Source organism: Rhinoderma darwinii, chromosome 2, assembly GCF_050947455.1.
Source record: "Rhinoderma darwinii isolate aRhiDar2 chromosome 2, aRhiDar2.hap1, whole genome shotgun sequence".
Lineage (NCBI taxonomy): Eukaryota > Metazoa > Chordata > Amphibia > Anura > Rhinodermatidae > Rhinoderma > Rhinoderma darwinii.
Window position 1 is genome coordinate 166,054,014 of NC_134688.1, and position 17,819 is coordinate 166,071,832.

Consider the following 17,819-nt stretch of genomic DNA (forward strand, 5'->3'; position numbering starts at 1 on the left):
TCTCATAAACACTTGCAGCATTTGGGGTGGGGGGGGGGGGGGGTTATTATTCTTTCTATGGCAGTTTTCTGGCGTAGAAAATTCACAAATGCCTCAAAAGTACCAATTTGTGCAAACATTTTTGACTTTTAAAAGGCATTTTTGCAGCAGACACCACTTTAATTAAAACAGTGGGTGGGGCTAAGCAAAAGTGGGTGGTCTTCCGTGGCCCGACAAATTTACTACCATTTATGCAAGGAACTCTGCAGATAAAAACTACCAACACTCTTATGGGAAAGCGTTCTACAAGATTTTGGCGTGTGCATGTGGGAATTTTTTGCCCATTCATCCAGAAGAGCATTTATGAGGTCAGACACCGATGTTGGACGAGCGGGCCTGGCTCGCAGTCTACATTCTATTTCAACCCAAAAGGTGTTGGATAGGGCTGTGTGCAGGCCAGTCAAGATCTTCCATACCAAATTCACCCAACCATCTCTTTGAAGACCTTGCTTTGTGCACTGATGCACAGTCATGCTGGAACAGAAAAGGCCTTTCAAAAACTGTACCACAAAGATGGTAGCATACAATTGTCCAAAATGTCTTGGTATGCTGAAGCATTTAGATTTCTCTTCACAGGAACTAAGGCAGGTAATGTTCTCCTGGCATTTGCAAAACCCAGACTCGTCCATAAGACTGCCAGACGAAGAATGGCGATTCATCACTCCACAAAACACGTTTCCACTGCTCCAGAGTCCACCAGACGCTTGGCATTGTGCTTGGTGATGTAAGGCTGCATGCAGCTTCTCGGCCATGAAAACCCATGCCATGAAGCTCCCGGCGCACAGTTTTTGTGCTGATGTTAATGCCAGAGGAGGTCACCGGAACGTCAGCGACTTTTATACACTATGCGCCCCAGCACTCTAACTTTACAAGGTCTGTGTTGCTGTGGTTCCTTAACACTTCCACGTTGCAACAATACCACTCACAGTTGATCATGAAATATCTACGAGGGAAGAAATTTCATGAACTGACTTGTTGCAACCATGGTATCCTATTACAGTACATCGCTCAAATTAAGTGAAATCTTTAGAATGACCCATTCTTTCACAATTGCTTGTAAAGGCAGACTAGGCTAGGCGCTTCATTTTATGCACCTGTGGCAATGGGAATGAATGAAACACCTGGATTCAATGATAAGGAGGGGAGTCCCAATACCAATAAATTATATATTTATATATCTTTAAAAAACCATAGGACGAGGAGGAGCACCTGGACTTCAAAAATCGATTAAAAAATATTGTTTAATCACCACTAAGTGAGCAACGTTTCGGTTCACACCTGAATCCTTTCTCAAGCAAATACAAAGTGCCAAGTATAAATAGGAGGTCCATACAATGATCAATAAATTAATAATTGACTTATATGTCATAATATACACATTTCAGCTATATGCATATGTAGAATATGTACACATCTTAAAGTGTGTCTATCAAAAATACAATAAAGTGCTAAATATATTAATTGGACTAATTAGGGAGGTACAGAGGCCAAATGCATAATTAATTCCGCATTCTGTGTTTTTTATTCTTTACATTCAAGTCGAGGAATTGATTCATCCTCCATTTGGGAACGTGCACATGGCCCAATTTTCAGTTTTATATCGAGCGCAGCGTTCAACTTTTTGTGGACTGTATATATATATATATATACACACACACATATATATATATATATTTTTACCATTCTGGGATTTTTTTTTCTGATGTATAATTAAGAAAAATAATAGTAATTTCAATCCAGGAAAGCAAAATAAACCGATAGTCATTTTATGAATTTATTCTCCCTACATCTAATCTCATCCCCTATGTGCCAGTACATTTAAGGGGTCATTTACTAACTAAAGTATAACTTTTAAATCGATACATATAATGTTTACCAATAATTTATGTCCCACCTAAGGGCATTTTAGGTTTTAACCGGGTAAGGTTCCTTTCTAGGGCGGCGCTCCAGAGGCTGTTCAATCATCCGTGGAGTCTATGGTATGAACAATCCCACCACTGACTCCCTGGGGCCAGTGCAAAGCAGCAAATGATTGTCCGAATTTGGTTTAGGCCGAAAAATTCCAATTTGGCCGATAATAATTTTGCAAACGGTTGGCCGAAATGGACAAAATTTCAGATAACTATAGTCTCATTGAGTACTCATCTCAACATCAAGTACATCATACAGCATTAATGAGCAGTGCAGCACTATGAGCAGCTGCAACATCTGTCTGCCTCTCTCACTCTGCTCCTGCTACCTCATCTCTCTCTCTCGCTCTCCATAGTTTTCCATGAGAAGCTGTCATCAGCGTCATACACTTCTCTTCATTCCAGCCGAGCTTGAGCCACAGCACAGCGTGAAAAGTGCAGTGGCAGGAATAAATGCCACAAATTGTGCGTAAATTCATACTTTTGAAGCATTTTCTAATTTTGTATTCCAGAAAACTGGTGTAAAAAGGTTAATAAATTTCCCCCATTGTGTTTCTGATTGAACAGTACCCACATCAGTGTAAAAAGTCTTCTAAAAATGCTTAAATATCCTTCTTAAAGGGATTGGCCAGTTTCTACTAAAATGTCAAACTGCCGTGTTAAAACACAGGCACCCTTAGGGTAGGTTCACACGACAGCGCAAAATAAGTCTGAAAATTCGGAGCTGATTTTCAGACGTTTTTTGAGCAACTCGCGTTTTTCACTGCGTTTTTGGAGTTGTTTTCAATAGAGTCTATGAGAAAACTGCTCCAAAAACGTCCCAAGAAGTTTCCTGCAGTTCTTTTGACGAGCCGTCATTTTACGCGCCGTATTTTGACAGCAACGCGTAAAATGACAGCTCGTCTGCACATCGTAAGACCCATTGCAAGCAATGGGCAGAGGTTTCCGACGTATTGGAGCAGTCTTTTCAGGCGTAATTCGAGGCATAAAATGCCTCCATTACGTCTGAAAAGAGGTCATGTGCACATACCCTTAGAGTATGTCCACACATTTTTTTCAGGTGTATTTCTAAGCAGAAAAAACACCATGCCATTAAATTATGCACCGCAGGTCAATTTATGAAAGCTTACGCTGGTTTTTTTCCACAGTGTGGGCATGAGATTGACTAAATCTCATCCACTTTGCTGCTACTGTAAATGCTGTGGAATTTCCAATCAGAATTCCACAACGTTTACGCTATGTGGGAACCCAGCCTTAAAGAGAAGATTTTGCTGGATTGGTGTTTGGGCACCATGTCGCATTTGCAGAGCCCCTTAAGTACCAGAGTACAGTGGAAACCCCCAAGTAGTAATCCCATTTTGATAACTACACCCATCAAGGCATTTATCATTTGCATGGACGAGCGCAATGTGCAATCAGACCTATTTTGGTGATTTTCAGGTAAAATAGTAAAACAAACCCTAAAGAATTGTCCCCCCATTTTGAAAAAAACACTACTCAAGGCATTTTTATTTTTTTTAAAAGGGGTGTAGTAAGCATTTTGACCACACAGGCATCTTTTTTTTTTTTATTAGAAATTAATGCACAGCGGAGAGTGCAAAGTGAAATTGCAATTTTCCACTTATATCCCAATTTAGCACGCTATATGTTGTGCCAGTTTGAGTCACTGAAGGTAAATATCTCAAACTGTTAATGGGAATCGGTCACCAGGTTTATGCTGCCCTGATGGCACTATAAAGTCGTGCCAGAGACCCCGATTCCAACGCCGTATTTTTCACTTTTCAGCATCTAGTCGTTTTTGTACAAATCTTTCAGCAGTTGTACTCATGAGTTGCGGCTAGCCATGCGCACCGGTCACTGATTCAATCAGTGGCGGGCGGGCTAGATGCAGCTCATGAATATCGAGGACTCCTGAGCACGAGCACATTGAGAGGACTCCTTTGCTAGGCCCGCACTGCACGAGATAAAGGATTTTATAAAAACAAGAGAATATTAGAGTTATACACTACTGGAATCAGGGTCTCTGGCACCACTTTAATGTTGCCCTCAGATAGGGCAGCATAAATCTGGTGACAGAATCTCTTTAAGCAAGTTTTCCCGGGTATGGCAATGACATATCTGGACATAAACTGCTGTTGGGCACACTAGGACTCAGAAGTGAAGGAGCGCCATTTGGCTTTTGGAGCACAGATTTTGCTTGGTAACTGTTCTGTTTGGGGTTTTACTGGTATTTCAGTTTATAATGTGGGGGCATATGTGATCTGTGCGGAGAACATCAGGGCATAATAAGAGCGTATAATAATGGGGTAAATAATTACTAATCCAAAAGATAGTGTCACACTGATAAATGGTGCCCAATCTTATCCGCCTTTGGAACAAACTTTGCACATTTTGTGCTGCCTTATTCTAAGAGCCAGAACTTTTTTTATATATTCGACAACATAGCTTTGTCAGGGCTTTTTTTTGTGGGACAATCTGTAGTTTTCATGTAGGGGTACATGCGAGTTTTTGATCACTTTTTAGTAAATTTTTTGGGAAGCAATTCCGGCATGGTTCTCTATTTATTTTTATTTTTTTTACAGTGTTCACCGTGAGCTTTGAATGGCAACACTTTATTCGGCCGGTCTATAAGATTACGGCGATACTAAACTTTTATACTTTTTTTTTTTATGTTCTACAGCGTGTGCACAACAAAAATCACTTTAAAAAAAATAAAAAAAATTTTATTTTAAGAGCCATTTCTTATTTTTCCCTAAAAAAAAAGCTGTTTTTTTTTGCAGGTTGGGCTATAGTTTTTATTGGTACCATTTTGGGGTACATGCGACTTTTTAAATGGCTAATTATTACATTTTTGGGGAAACGAGGTGACAAAAAAACAGCGATTCTGGCATATTTTTTTATGGCATTCACTGGGCGGGAAAAATAATGTGAGGTTTTTTGTTTTTTTTGTTTGGCTCGTCAAGGATGCGACGATACAAAATATGTATATATTTAAAAAAATAAAAATCTTCCCCCTATATAAAAAAAAAAAACAAAAAAAAAAAAACGGTCAGCAAGCCTATTGGGTGCTAATAAGCTTCCATACTTGACAGACCAAAAAGCCATTATTAGGCTTCTGGTTGCTACAGCATCCATCAGCAACCCCTGAAACGTTCAGCTACAAATCACTTTTGACCACTGCATCTAATCGACGGGGATCGGATCTAGCTCTGGTCCCTGCCATTACAGCAGAGTGTCAGACTGTAATATACAGCTGACATTAGCTGGCGATGGCATAGGCTACTGAGCCATCACCGCAACGTAGTTACGTGGTACTGCGCTAAGACATTGGCGGCAATGACTTAACTGTAGATTGTAGGTCATTAAGAAGTTAAAGTCTATGGGGCAGATTTATTAAGACTGGCATTGTCTTAGCTTTCTGCCCTGCTGGACTAAGATGTGAAAGATTTATTAAGAGATCGGTCACGTCATTCCGCTGGCCGCGAGACACAATTGTGGTTGCACTGGTGGGCCCCATCCCTTTTCGATCACTGCTTTTCCCCACCAGATATTCTTAGACTCCCACATCAGGCTGCGGTGCATACAAGGTTATAGGAGTTATATATGACACAGGCACACAGTATACAACGTTCAGAATCAGGATGCTGTGCGCAGCATCACATACTGGGCCCGGACGCTGCCCGGGATTAAGGAACTTGTATGCGCCCCTGGCAATGAGGTGGGAGCCTTAATTTTTTTTATATTTAATCATGGGGTGGCAGTCCGGGGCATGGCTCTACCCTGTTACGCCCTTAGCCACGGATTAAAATCAATGCTAGCTAGAAGTAGTCGTGGATTTCCACTAGTATTTACATCACTTTCTGGTATAATTTATAATCAATTTTTCGGGCAGTGCGTGTAACCGTCCCTTTTATAATGCTCAGCCCACTTTTAAAAAAGGTGTTGGGAGTGGCGTAAACAGTCAAAAATGTGCCAGTTTTACACAAATTGCGACTTTTCTGCGTAGAAACTTTTATGAATCCCCCCAAGTCAATCTTCGAAAGCAAAGGTTTTACTATACTAATGCATCTTATATGAAGCAGCTTTGCAACGGGTCTTTATTACACATTTCCAATAGTTTAGGTACTACAGCTCTTATATAGACCGATGTGTCCCCATGGTAATACAAAAAACAAACCCTGTGTAGTTTTATCCTGTAGTGATATTCTATTCCATCTGTCCCCTACTTTTTGTTAACATACATTTGATAGGTTGGAAGAATATCACTGCAGGATCAGACACAAGCTTTGACTGTAGTCTGTTACCATGGAGATACAAGTTTTGCATAGGAGCTGTATAACCCAAAAGGGAATGTCTATTTTTAATCCAGACCTACTGCAAAATAGTTTCCTTTCAGATAAATTTGTGAAAGTAGACATAGCATTTAAGCTTGATCTCTAATAGACAGGACAACTGTGAGGGAATCCCCTGAAAAATCTGTCATCAAAGATGTATTTTGGCCAATTAGGCCAAGAGTTGCTGCAAATACCATTGGCTTTCGGTAGGAAATTTCCTTCATAAGATCCTAACCAAGAAAAATGTAAATTGCCATTGGATGGGAGTACGGGTTTACAATTCTGGAACTAATCTGGTGGAGGCTTAAAACTTAAAAGACTTTTACACTAACCAAACATTCAGTGGCCATTTCAAATGTGATGTTAGGTGATGCTAGGGTGCGGTTTTCAGAATCCTTAGGCCTTATTCAGACGAACGTGTATTACGTCCGTGCTACGCGCGTGGAAATCACGCGCGTCGTACGGACTTCTGTAAGTCAATGGGGCCGTTCTGACAGGTCGTGATTTTCACGCAGCGTATGTGCGCTGCGTAAAACTCACTCATGTCCTATACTTGCCCGTGTTTTGCGACGCACGCACCCATTGAAGTCAATGGGTGCGTGCAAATCGCGCTCGGCACACGGAAGCACCTCCGGGTGCCGCACGTGATTCGCACTACAGTAGTAAAAAAAATGAATGAAAACAAAAAAACATCTACTGCTTTTATGTTTGTAAACATAAACAGTGTCATAATTATGCCGGCTGAGCGAAAATCACGCAGCCACGCACCATATACAGATGCCACACTGAAGTTTTGCGCGCGCAAAACGGACACGTTCGTGTGGATAAGGCCTTAACCCCTTCGCGCTCAGGTCAGTAATAGTACGTCCTGCTAAGTAGAACGTTCGCGCTCAGGTCAGTACTATTACTGACCTGAGTAAACACGGCGCCATTTAATCCCGGCGCGTGTTTGAGCTGTGATACCTGCTGTTTCTGACAGCAGGCTATCACAGCTTAGTGTGGAGGGACCGATCGCGGTGGTCCCCGCCGATTAACCCCTTAGAAGCCGCGTTCAATAGCGATCGCGGCTTCTTAGGGGTTAAGCTGCCATCGCCGGCCTGCTACACGATAGCGGGCCGTGATGGCTACTATGGCAACCAGAATCCTAACAATGGACTCTGGCTACGCCATCGACGGAAGCCTAGTGGGTCCCGACAAAATTAGGACCCACTATGCTTGCTGTCAGCGAACAGCTGACAGCTCTAATACACTGCACTACGCATGTAGTGCAGTGTATTAGAATAGCGATCAGAGCCTCCTGCCCTCATGTCCCCTAGTGGGACAAAGTAAAAAAAGTGTGAAAAAGTAAAAGAAAGTTGTGTAAAAATAAGAAAATAAAAGATTTAAAAGTAATAAAAGTAAAAGTCCCCCTTTTTCCCTTATCAGTTCTTTATTATTAATAAAAATATATAAATAAAACAAATAAACTATACATAATTGGTATCGCCGCGTCCGTAACGTCCTGAACTACAAAACGATGTCGTTATTTATCCCGCGCGGTGAACGCCGTAAGAGAAAATAATAATAAACCGTACCACAATCACAATTGTTTGGTCACTTCACCTCCCAAAAAATGGAATAAAAAGAGATCAAAAAGTCGCATGTACCTAAAAATGGTACTGATCGAAACTACAGTTCGTTACACAAAAAATAAGTCCTCGCACGGCTTTATTGATGGAAAAATAAAACAGTTATGGCTCTTAGAATAAGGTAACACAAAAAATAAATTATATTTTACAAAATGTATTTTATTGTGCAAACGCCATAAGACATAAAAAAAACTATAAACATCTGGTATCGCCGTAATCGTATCGCCCCGCAGAATAAAGTGAATATGTCATTTATAGCGCACGGTGAACGCTGTAAAAAAAATTGAATAAAAAACAATAGTAAAATTGCTGTTTTTTTAGTCACCACGCCACCTAAAATTAGAATAAAAACTGATCAAAAAGTCGCATGCACCCCAAGAAAACTACAATGGATTCCTCAAGGTCTCTAGTTTCCAAAAAGGGGTCACTTTTGGGGGGTTTCCACTGTTTTAGCACCACAAGACCTCTTCAAACCGGACATGGTGCCTAATAAATTAAATTAAATTAATTAAATGTCACCTCTACTTTGCACTAAATTCCTGTGAAACGCCTAAAGGGTTAATAAACTTTTTAAATGCTGTTGTGAATACTTTGAGGGGTCTAGTTTCTGAAATGGGGTGTTTGATAAGGGTGTCTAATATATGGGCCCCTCAAAGCAACTTCAGAACTGAGCTGGAAACTAAAAAATAAAATAAAAATGAGGCAATACTTCGCTTCTTACATTATACTCATAATGAGCCGTGCCCACCCCGAGATGACCCCAGTTTTGACCGTTTGTATAAACGGAGACCCCTATTAGACCATTTCAGTGCCCGGTTTTCCCAAGCATTCACCCCCGAGAAGTGTATTTCTATAGATGAATCCCTGGTACATTTGAAAGGGAGGCTTCAATTCCGCGAGTACCTGCCGGGTAAGAGGGCAAGGTATGGCGTGAAGATGTATAAGCTGTGCGAGAGTGCATCCGGGTATACCTACAAATTTAGGATATATGAAGGGAAGGACACCAGTTCTCAGCCCCCAGAATGCCCCCCCTTACTGGGAGTTAATACAAAAATTGTGTGGGATTTGGTGCACCCACTGCTGGACCAGGGTTACCACCTCTACCTGGATAATTTTTATACCAGCGTCCCACTCTTCAACTGCCTCGCTTCCAGAAGTCCTGCGGCATGCGGCACTGCTAGAAGAAACCTGAGAGGCCTCCCTACGACTCTGCTTGGGCAAACACTCAGAAGGGGTGAGAGCAGGGCACAATCTAGCAGCAACATATTGTGTGTCAAGTACAAGACCAGGGAGATGCCACACCAGTACCCATGTACCTGTACGAGGTACCAGTACAGGGACCCCCAAACTAGACTGCATCCTGGACTACAATAGGTACATGGGAGGGGTGGACTTGTCAGATCAAGTCCTGAAGCCTTACAGTACATCTGGAAGCGGGGCCACAGGCATCGTACCAGGGCAACACTTTTTAGAAGTTCCCCAAACTGGCAAGAAGGGAAAAAGTCAAAAGAGGTGCAGAGTCTGCTATAAGAGGGGGATAAGGAAGGACACAATATATCAATGTGACGCGTGTCCTGAAAAACCAGAGCTCTGTATGAAAGAGTGTTTTCAAATTTATCATCCATCCCTTTATTTTTAATTTACCCCAGTTTTACTCGCTCTGATCCACTTCGCACAGCTTACCCCTCCTCATCTTTCCCCTCTGAGCCCTGCTGTGTGCCCAGGCAGCTGATAACAGCCACATGTAGGGTATTGCCGTACCCGGGAGAGCCAACATTACAGTTTATGAGGTGTATATCTCCGGTGGCGCATGCTGGGCACAATATATCGGACACTGAATTGGCATATATGTATAGAAAATTGCAAATTTCACTCTGCACCAACTGCTGCACATTATCTTTTACACAATACCTGTGGGGTCAAAATGCTCACTACACCTCTAGATGAATGCCTTAAGGGGTGTAGATTTTAAAACAGGGTCACTTCTTGGGGGTTTCAACTGTACTGGTACCTTAGGGGCTTCTGCGTACAAGACTTAGCACAAGAAAAGCTCCAGTAGGCCAAATGGTGGTCCTTTCCTTCTGAGCCCTGCCGTGTGCCCAGGCAGCTAATAACAGCCACATGTAGGGTATTGCCGTACCCGGGAGAGCCCACATTACAGTTTATGGGGTGTATGTCTCCGGTGGCACATGCTGGGCACAATATATCGGACACTGACATGGCATATATATAGAAAATTGCAAATCTCACTCTGCACCATCTGCTGCGCATTATCTTTTACACAATACCTGTGGGGTCAAAATGCTCACTACACCTCTAGATGAATTCCTTAAGGGGTGTCGTTTTTAAAACGGGGTCACTTCTCGGGGTTTCAACTGTACTGATACCTCAGGGGCTTCTGCACACACGACTTAGCACCAGAAAATTCCCAGTAGGCCACATGGTGGTCCTTTCCTTCTGAGCCCTCCCATGGGCCCAAACGGCAGTTTATCACCACAAATAGGGTATTGCCACACTCAGGACAAATTGGGCAACAAAATGCGGTATTTTATTCCTTGTGAAAATAAGAAATTTTGAGCCAAAACTACCTCTTATTGGAAAAAATAATTTTTTTTTTAATTCACAGCCCAATTCAAATAAATTCTGTGAAAAAACTGTGGGGTCTAAATGGTCACAACACCCATAAATAAATTCTTTGAGGGGTGTAGTTTCCAAAATGGGGTGACTTCTGGTGGGTTTCCATTGCTTTGATACCTTTGGGGCTCTGCAAATGCGACATGGCACCCGAAAACCAATCCAGCAAAATCTGGGCTCCAAAGAACACATAGCGCTCCTTTCCTTCTGAGGCCTCCCATGGGCCCAAACGGCAGTTTATCACCACAAATGGGGTATTGCCGCACTCAGGACAAATTGGGCAACAAATTGGGGTATTTTATTCCTTGTGAAAATAAGAAATTTTGAGCCAAAACTACATCTTATTGGAAAAAAGGTATTTTTTTTAAATTCACAGCCCAATTCAAATAAGTTCTGTGAAAAAACTGTGGGGTCTAAATGGTCACAACACCCATAAATAAATTCCTTGAGGGGTTTTGTTTCCAAAATGGGGTCACTTCTGGTGGGTTTCCATTGCTTTGATACCTTTGGGGCTCTGCAAATGCGACATGGCACCCGAAAACCAATCCAGCAAAATCTGGGCTCCAAAGAACACATAGCGCACCTTTCCTTCTGAGGCCTCCCATGGGCCCAAACGGCAGTTTATCACCACAAATGGGGTATTGCCGCACTCAGGACAAATTGGGCAACAAATTGGGGTATTTTATTCCTTGTGAAAATAAGAAATTTTGAGCCAAAACTACATCTTATTGGAAAAAAGGTATTTTTTTTAAATTCACAGCCCAATTCAAATAAGTTCTGTGAAAAAACTGTGGGGTCTAAATGGTCACAACACCCATAAATAAATTCCTTGAGGGGTTTTGTTTCCAAAATGGGGTCACTTTTGGTGGGTTTCTATTGCTTTGATACCTCTGAGGCTCTGCAAATGCGACATGGCACCCGAAAACCAATCCAGCAAAATCTGGACTCCAACAAACACTTAGCGCTCCTTTCCTTCTGAGGCCTCCCATGGGCCCAAACAGCAGTTTATCACCACAAATGGGGTATTGCCGCACTCAGGACAAATTGGGCAACAAAATGGGGCATTTTGTTCCCTGTGAAAATAAGAAATTCTGATCAAAAATTACATCTTATTGGAAAAATTGTCATTCTTTTAATTTCACAGCCCAATTCAAATACGCGCTGTGAAAAAACTACGGGGTCAAAATGGTAACAATAACCATAAATTAATTCCTTGAGGGGTGCAGTTTCCAAAATGGGGTCAGTTTTGGGGGATTCCTACTGTTTTGGCACCTCAACACCTCTCCAAATCTGGCATGCTGCCTAAAATATATGCTAATAAAAAAAGAACCACCAAAATGCACTAGGTGCTTCTTTGCTTCTAGGGCTTGTGTTTTAGTCCACGAGCGCACTAGAGCCACATGTGGGACATTTCTAAAAACTGAAGAATCTGGACAATACATATTTAGTTGTGTTTCTCTGGTAAAACCTTCTTTGTTACAGAAAAAAAATAGAATAAAATTGAAATTCAGAAATAAAAACAAAATTTGCAAATTTCACCTCCACTTTGCTTTAATTCCTGTGAAATGCCTGAAGGGTTAAAAAACTTTCTAAATGCTGTTTTGAATACTTTGAGGGGTCTAGTTTTTAAAATGGGGGCTTTATGGGGGTTTCTAATACATAGGCCCCTCAAAGCCACTTCAGAACTGAACAGGTACCTTAAAAAAAAGGCTTTTGAAATTTTCTTAAAAATATGAGAAATTGCTGTTTATGTTCTAAGCCTTGTAACGTCCAAGAAAAATAAAATAATGTTCAAAAAACGATGCCAATCTAAAGTAGACATATGGGAAATGTGAACTAGTGACTATTGTGGGTGGTATAACCGTCTGTTTTTCAAGCAGATGCATTTAAATTCTGAAAAATGCTATTTTTTCTAAATTTTCTCTAAATTTTGCAATTTTTCTCAAATAAAGACTGAATATATCGACCAAATTTTACCACGAACATGAAGCCCAAAGTGTCACGAGAAAACAATCTCGGAATCGCTTGGATAGGTTTAAGCATTCCGACGTTATTACCACATAAAGTGAAATATGTCAGATTTGAAAAATGGGCTCTGAGCCTTAAGGCCCAAACTAGGCTGCGTCCTTAAGGGGTTAATGACACAATTTCACCAAACATACTCACTAGCACAATCTCTATAAAAATAGTATGATTGAAAAGCTAGAGAAAATCCTTTGAATGTAACAAAGATGGAAAGTTAGGTAGGGGACACAACATCTGCTGATATGAGAGATTTTTCATAACAAACAATATAAATGTAGTAATATTATATACACAAACAAGCGCGATTTGACTAAAAGTTGCATAAGGCTACATTCACACGAGCATATCAGATTCACAGGCGTGAAAACCGCGCGTGAATCTGGTCCGTTATGCATCAGTGTGCTTTGCGAGTGGCATGCATTATTCACACACTCGCAAAGCACATCTTTTTTTTTTTCTTCAATTGAATTGATGCGGAAATCACGCATCACACATGGATGTGCATCCGTGTGCGGTGCGTGGTTTTCACGCACCCATTGACTTCAATGGGCGCGTCGGTGCGTCATAACTCAAAAATATAGGATATGCGGTGAGTTTCTCGCTGGGTGTAAAGTCCTGCATGTGCGAACGGCCCAATTGAAATCAATGGGTCCGTGTGCTGCGCTTGTTTTCCATGCGCAGCACACGGACGTTATTCACGTTCGTCTGAATGAGCCCTTAGACTAATGGCCGATTTTTTTTTTCATTTGAGTGTTGTAAATAAATACAGATAAATGCCAACATTTAACACATATGATGCAAATCTATGGATGAAATTCTGTTACTGTAAAATAAGCTAATACACGAAGAATATTTAATGAATTAACACAGAATAGTAACTATATACTCCGTGCCTGAACAGAAAGAAACTTCCCGTATAATTTGCAAAGATATCATGTGGTGTCAGGAGAGAAAAGGAGCCATTTCTTAGTATTTCCAAAAGCCATGGGCAAATGAGATCTTAAACTATTAAAACATTATTTGTTCTATGGGGATTACCGATTACACATTTCATTTAGTCAAGCATGTCTGCTAAGAGGCATACAAATCCCACCATAGCTAATTTAAGAACTTACCAATTTCCCTTGCAATTCTGACAGCTTCATCTGCATCCTGTAAAAGCAGGAAATGAGACTCCCGTTAATCCCATCAGCCATTGCACTGTGTCCTAAGGGCAGTCATATATTGCACTACTGTCTCCTCCGATTCATTTAATGTTTGATTTTACAACCTTGTGACCTTGTTCATTCAGAGGAATGTAAAATTAATACCATAAGTGGAATGTAAATTCTACCTCATCATTATTATACTACTAGAGGAAAACTCAAAGCGCTACCCAATCAGCTGACAGGAAGCGGAGCTACCAGTGAGAGATGGCCTTTTGCAGTGGCCGAAATGAAGTGATTAAATTTCAGAGTTTACAATCCATAATGGGCCATAAATCAAGGCATTAAAACTTGTCGGCTAAAGCTTGTTCCTGTCTCCTCTCCTGTTTGTCTGTCATGTTTTCCATGAAGCTGTCAGCAGGGGGAGATGATTCTCTATTGTTTCAAATACTGTTTTGCCAGCTTCAATGAAGTTAAATAATTCAAGTCTATATAAAAAAAGAAAAAAAAGATTGCAACCATTTTACAGAAAATCTAAAATAAAGTGAATTTTAATGTAACAAAAAAGGGAAAGAACAGCAAAAAAGAAAAAAAAACAAATATAAAAAAAATATATATAGAAATCTATAGAATGAATATTTATATGTACAAATTAGGCCGATATTTATTATGCTTTAATGAACTTTATGTACAGTTTTCGTTTCTCCGTAGATCATAAAGTAAAATCCTCTTTCAAAGAAAAAAAAAAAGTTTCACTACCGTGTTACAGACTCATGAAGAATAAGGACGCTAGCAGGGGAAGTTGGCAAAAAATTTAATTTCCTTTCATTAACTAGTCTGCGCCACAATCGGTGCTTGTTAAGTTCAAAGCAGTCTTAAGAGCAACCTTCGCTTTAAGTCCTTTTACTCCGAGCACTCACATCTGCTAATGAGATTTATTTTTTTTTGTCCACAAAATAACAATTGTTTTTAAGCCATAGATAAATTCCCTCACAAGAATGTATAGGTTTACTGCTTTATTACACCTTGTTTCTTTCTATGGGATGTTGGCTTAAAAGAATGAAATTCATGAAAAGGGGGTCATTTAAGAATGTTAGTGGTTTGTACACTGAGTAGCGAGGACCTTTGTTCCTGCCCGTGACAGTTATGCGAGAATACTTCCCCTTAATAGCCTCTCTGTCAGGAAGTGTTAAACCTTCCAAACGCAGACAATTAGAACCTCTCCAGCAATACTACGCAGCAATGACTGATGATTAGAGCACGAGTTGGGAACTTTCTGCATTTCTTTTTGCTTGCAAATTTGATTGTGTTCGGAAAACGCAATTACCAAGCCAATTTATATTTGGGTAAGGAAATTAGGGGAAAAATAGAAAATAAAGACAAGAAAAAGGTAGAATTTTAAGAAAGGCACCAAAAAGCGTTGTAATATAATTTCATCTGTATCATGGATAGAAGAACTACCCCAAGGTGCAAGCTAAAAAATATATACATTTGGATAAGTCCCATGTTATACTTAACAAGTGCCTCATTGCTGAAGAACTGCAGAATTTCCCAACTGCCCTATGAGATTTATGCCAAAAACTGCCCTTTAACGTTTGCCTCCAGCAGAAAATGCTTATAATCCCATGAGTATGAATACTGGACAGGTTGAATTTTCACCTTGACTGATGGGGGGGTGTGGTGTGGTTTGGGGGGGGGTGTGTGTGTGTGTGTGTGTGTGTGTGTGTGTCTATATACACACACACACAATCATACATACATATACACACACACTCACACACTTTAATCTAGCATCCAATGATCTGGTCCGATAATGCGGCACTTGTTTCCAGCAGACAGATCTGCAGAACAAATTAGCAAGCAGAACATTGAGCAGGAAATCAATTAGAAATGTCCCCTTAAAAAGAAAAAACTAAAGCCATGGCAGCTTATTTTGTGCTTTCTTCCTGGAGCTTCCTCTAGTCATCCAATAACACAGAATATTTTTGAATCGGGCACCGACCAGGTCTCAATGATACTAGATTAAAGCCAGGATCACACACACAGTTTAGATGCAGTTTGTGGCTCAGTTTTTTTGAGCCAAAGCCAGAAATGGGTTTAAAAGAAAGGAGAGGTAAAAAAGAAAAGACTGATGAATCTCCTTCTATTTGTGTCCACTCCTGTTTTTGGCTAAAAAAAACAGAGCCAAAAACTACCACAAAAACTGCGTTAAAACGGTGTGTGATCCTGGCCTTATGCCATTTTACTGTGAAATCATTAAAATGGATTTCAGGAATTACATTTTTGATTTAGTATTCATCATAAGTGCTCATGTTAATACAAATAAGTTACCTTTCTATTTGTTAATATTAAAAAAAATGTGTCTGTCTTTATGATAAATCCAGTGCCCCTTCACTGGCTACAGCCACTTTTACACAATGCAGTGCCAGTTTAGCCTGTATATTGCTCCATCATCCCAAACCCACACCCGTACAATGGACAAAGCAAAGCCCTGAACAGCGGCCATGTGCACTCGTCTCCATAAAAGGTACAGGGGAAAGAAGGAAAAAACGTATGTGCTGGGCTGCGGCAGAGGGGGCCACTGGATTTATCAATAAAGGAAGTCATATTTTTTATAACTTGCAATGCAACGTCACAAATCCTGACACAGTTAGCAAAAGTACAACCACATTAAAGTGGAATTATCATATACACAATCCTAATCTTCAATTGACTGCTCATTTCTTAGTGATGTGAAAAACTAATCAGGCATGGAAAGGAGACAAAATGAACGTCGCATGGCAAATGTTATGCCTTTAGCAAACAAAATAAGTACTTCTAGATTCAATGAGCAAATTCCCCCTTTCATCACATTGTTCCTTTAAGTTTTTTTGAAAGTGTATTTAAAAAAAAAAAAAAAAAAATCCCACCTTTTCATATAGGGATAACTGTAAAGATTTAGATTGTGTTTAGTTCTGCTCATCTCATTGACTGCTTTATTTTAGCTTATAATTAGAAAAGCGCACTACAAAATGTTTTTCCGCACACCCCATTGCACCTGCAGAGGCTCCACTTTCGTCAGGTTTGACAGGAGCAATAGTGCTACATGCTGCTCTTCTATCTACAAAGGGGTTTTCCGCACACCCCATTGCACTTGATTCAGAAGCTCCACTTCCGTCAGATTTGCCAGGAGGAATAGATAGAGCTGCATAAAGTGCTATTCTACCGGTCAAAACAAAAGGATGCCTCGAAGGACCCCATTGTAAGTGAATGCAGCCCTTCAGGTGCAGTTGGTATCAGTCGTACGACAAATCTGGCAGAGCGTAGTGGATTCTGTTAACAGAAGCCATGGCGCAGACGTAAACAGAATCAAATTCTCTGCCAGGGCAGGGGAACGGGCGGGTGATAGTCTAAAAACTCATGCATGCCAATGAAAAATTGACTCTTGCCTGCCCAATTTGCATAGGCAGGGAATGAGTGGTTTTGGCCATCTCATAGACCATCACATGCAGCTTAAAATGTATCTATTGCATATAAAAAAAATCTGACCTCTCTATGTTTATTTTGTGGGTGAGAAAGCAGTGACAGAAGCTTTAGGTCGAAAATAAAAACTTTAAAACCGTTATATAAAAAAGACTTTAGGTTCAACTAGCACAATTCTTACATTATATATATATATATATATATATATATATATATATAATGAGGAGAAAACAATACATAGATGGATAAGAATTCCACTTTGACTCACTTATCACGATATATTTGCACAAACTGTTCCTCACCTTGACCACCCCATCAAAGCCAGGGATGGTGTTGACCTTCGCTTTCTTGGCTAATAGTTTGCTTTCGATCTTGTCCCCCATAGCTTGAATTGCATGAGTGTCAGGTCCAATGAAGGTGACGTTTTCTGCTGCCTGTAGAGACAACAAAAGTCTTAGATTTATTATTTTAAAAAAAACCATATTGAGTGTGGTCTGTGGTTTCACACTTCAGATCGACCTTTAAGGAGAGCACGTGGAGAGTAATGTGATTAACGTTATAAACACAGCAAACAAAATGGTTTAGAAACAGGCCGACCTGCCCTCTCATTAAGTGCACATTTTGCTTGGCCACACAACTACA

The 17,819-nt window shown here is 40.4% G+C and overlaps 1 protein-coding gene across 3 annotated transcripts in view; it reads right to left on the reverse strand.

Moving 5' to 3' along the window:
* Nucleotides 1-17,819, reverse strand: part of PCCA (propionyl-CoA carboxylase subunit alpha) — a 614,152-nt gene that overhangs the window by 401,729 nt on the left and 194,604 nt on the right. For all 3 annotated transcript variants that reach the window (XM_075852453.1, XM_075852451.1, XM_075852452.1), the window contains 2 exons: nucleotides 17,480-17,611; nucleotides 13,686-13,722 (listed from right to left, as the gene is read on the reverse strand). In XM_075852453.1, coding sequence (XP_075708568.1) covers nucleotides 13,686-13,722; nucleotides 17,480-17,611 — 169 coding nt within the window. The remainder of the gene's footprint in view (nucleotides 1-13,685; nucleotides 13,723-17,479; nucleotides 17,612-17,819) is intronic.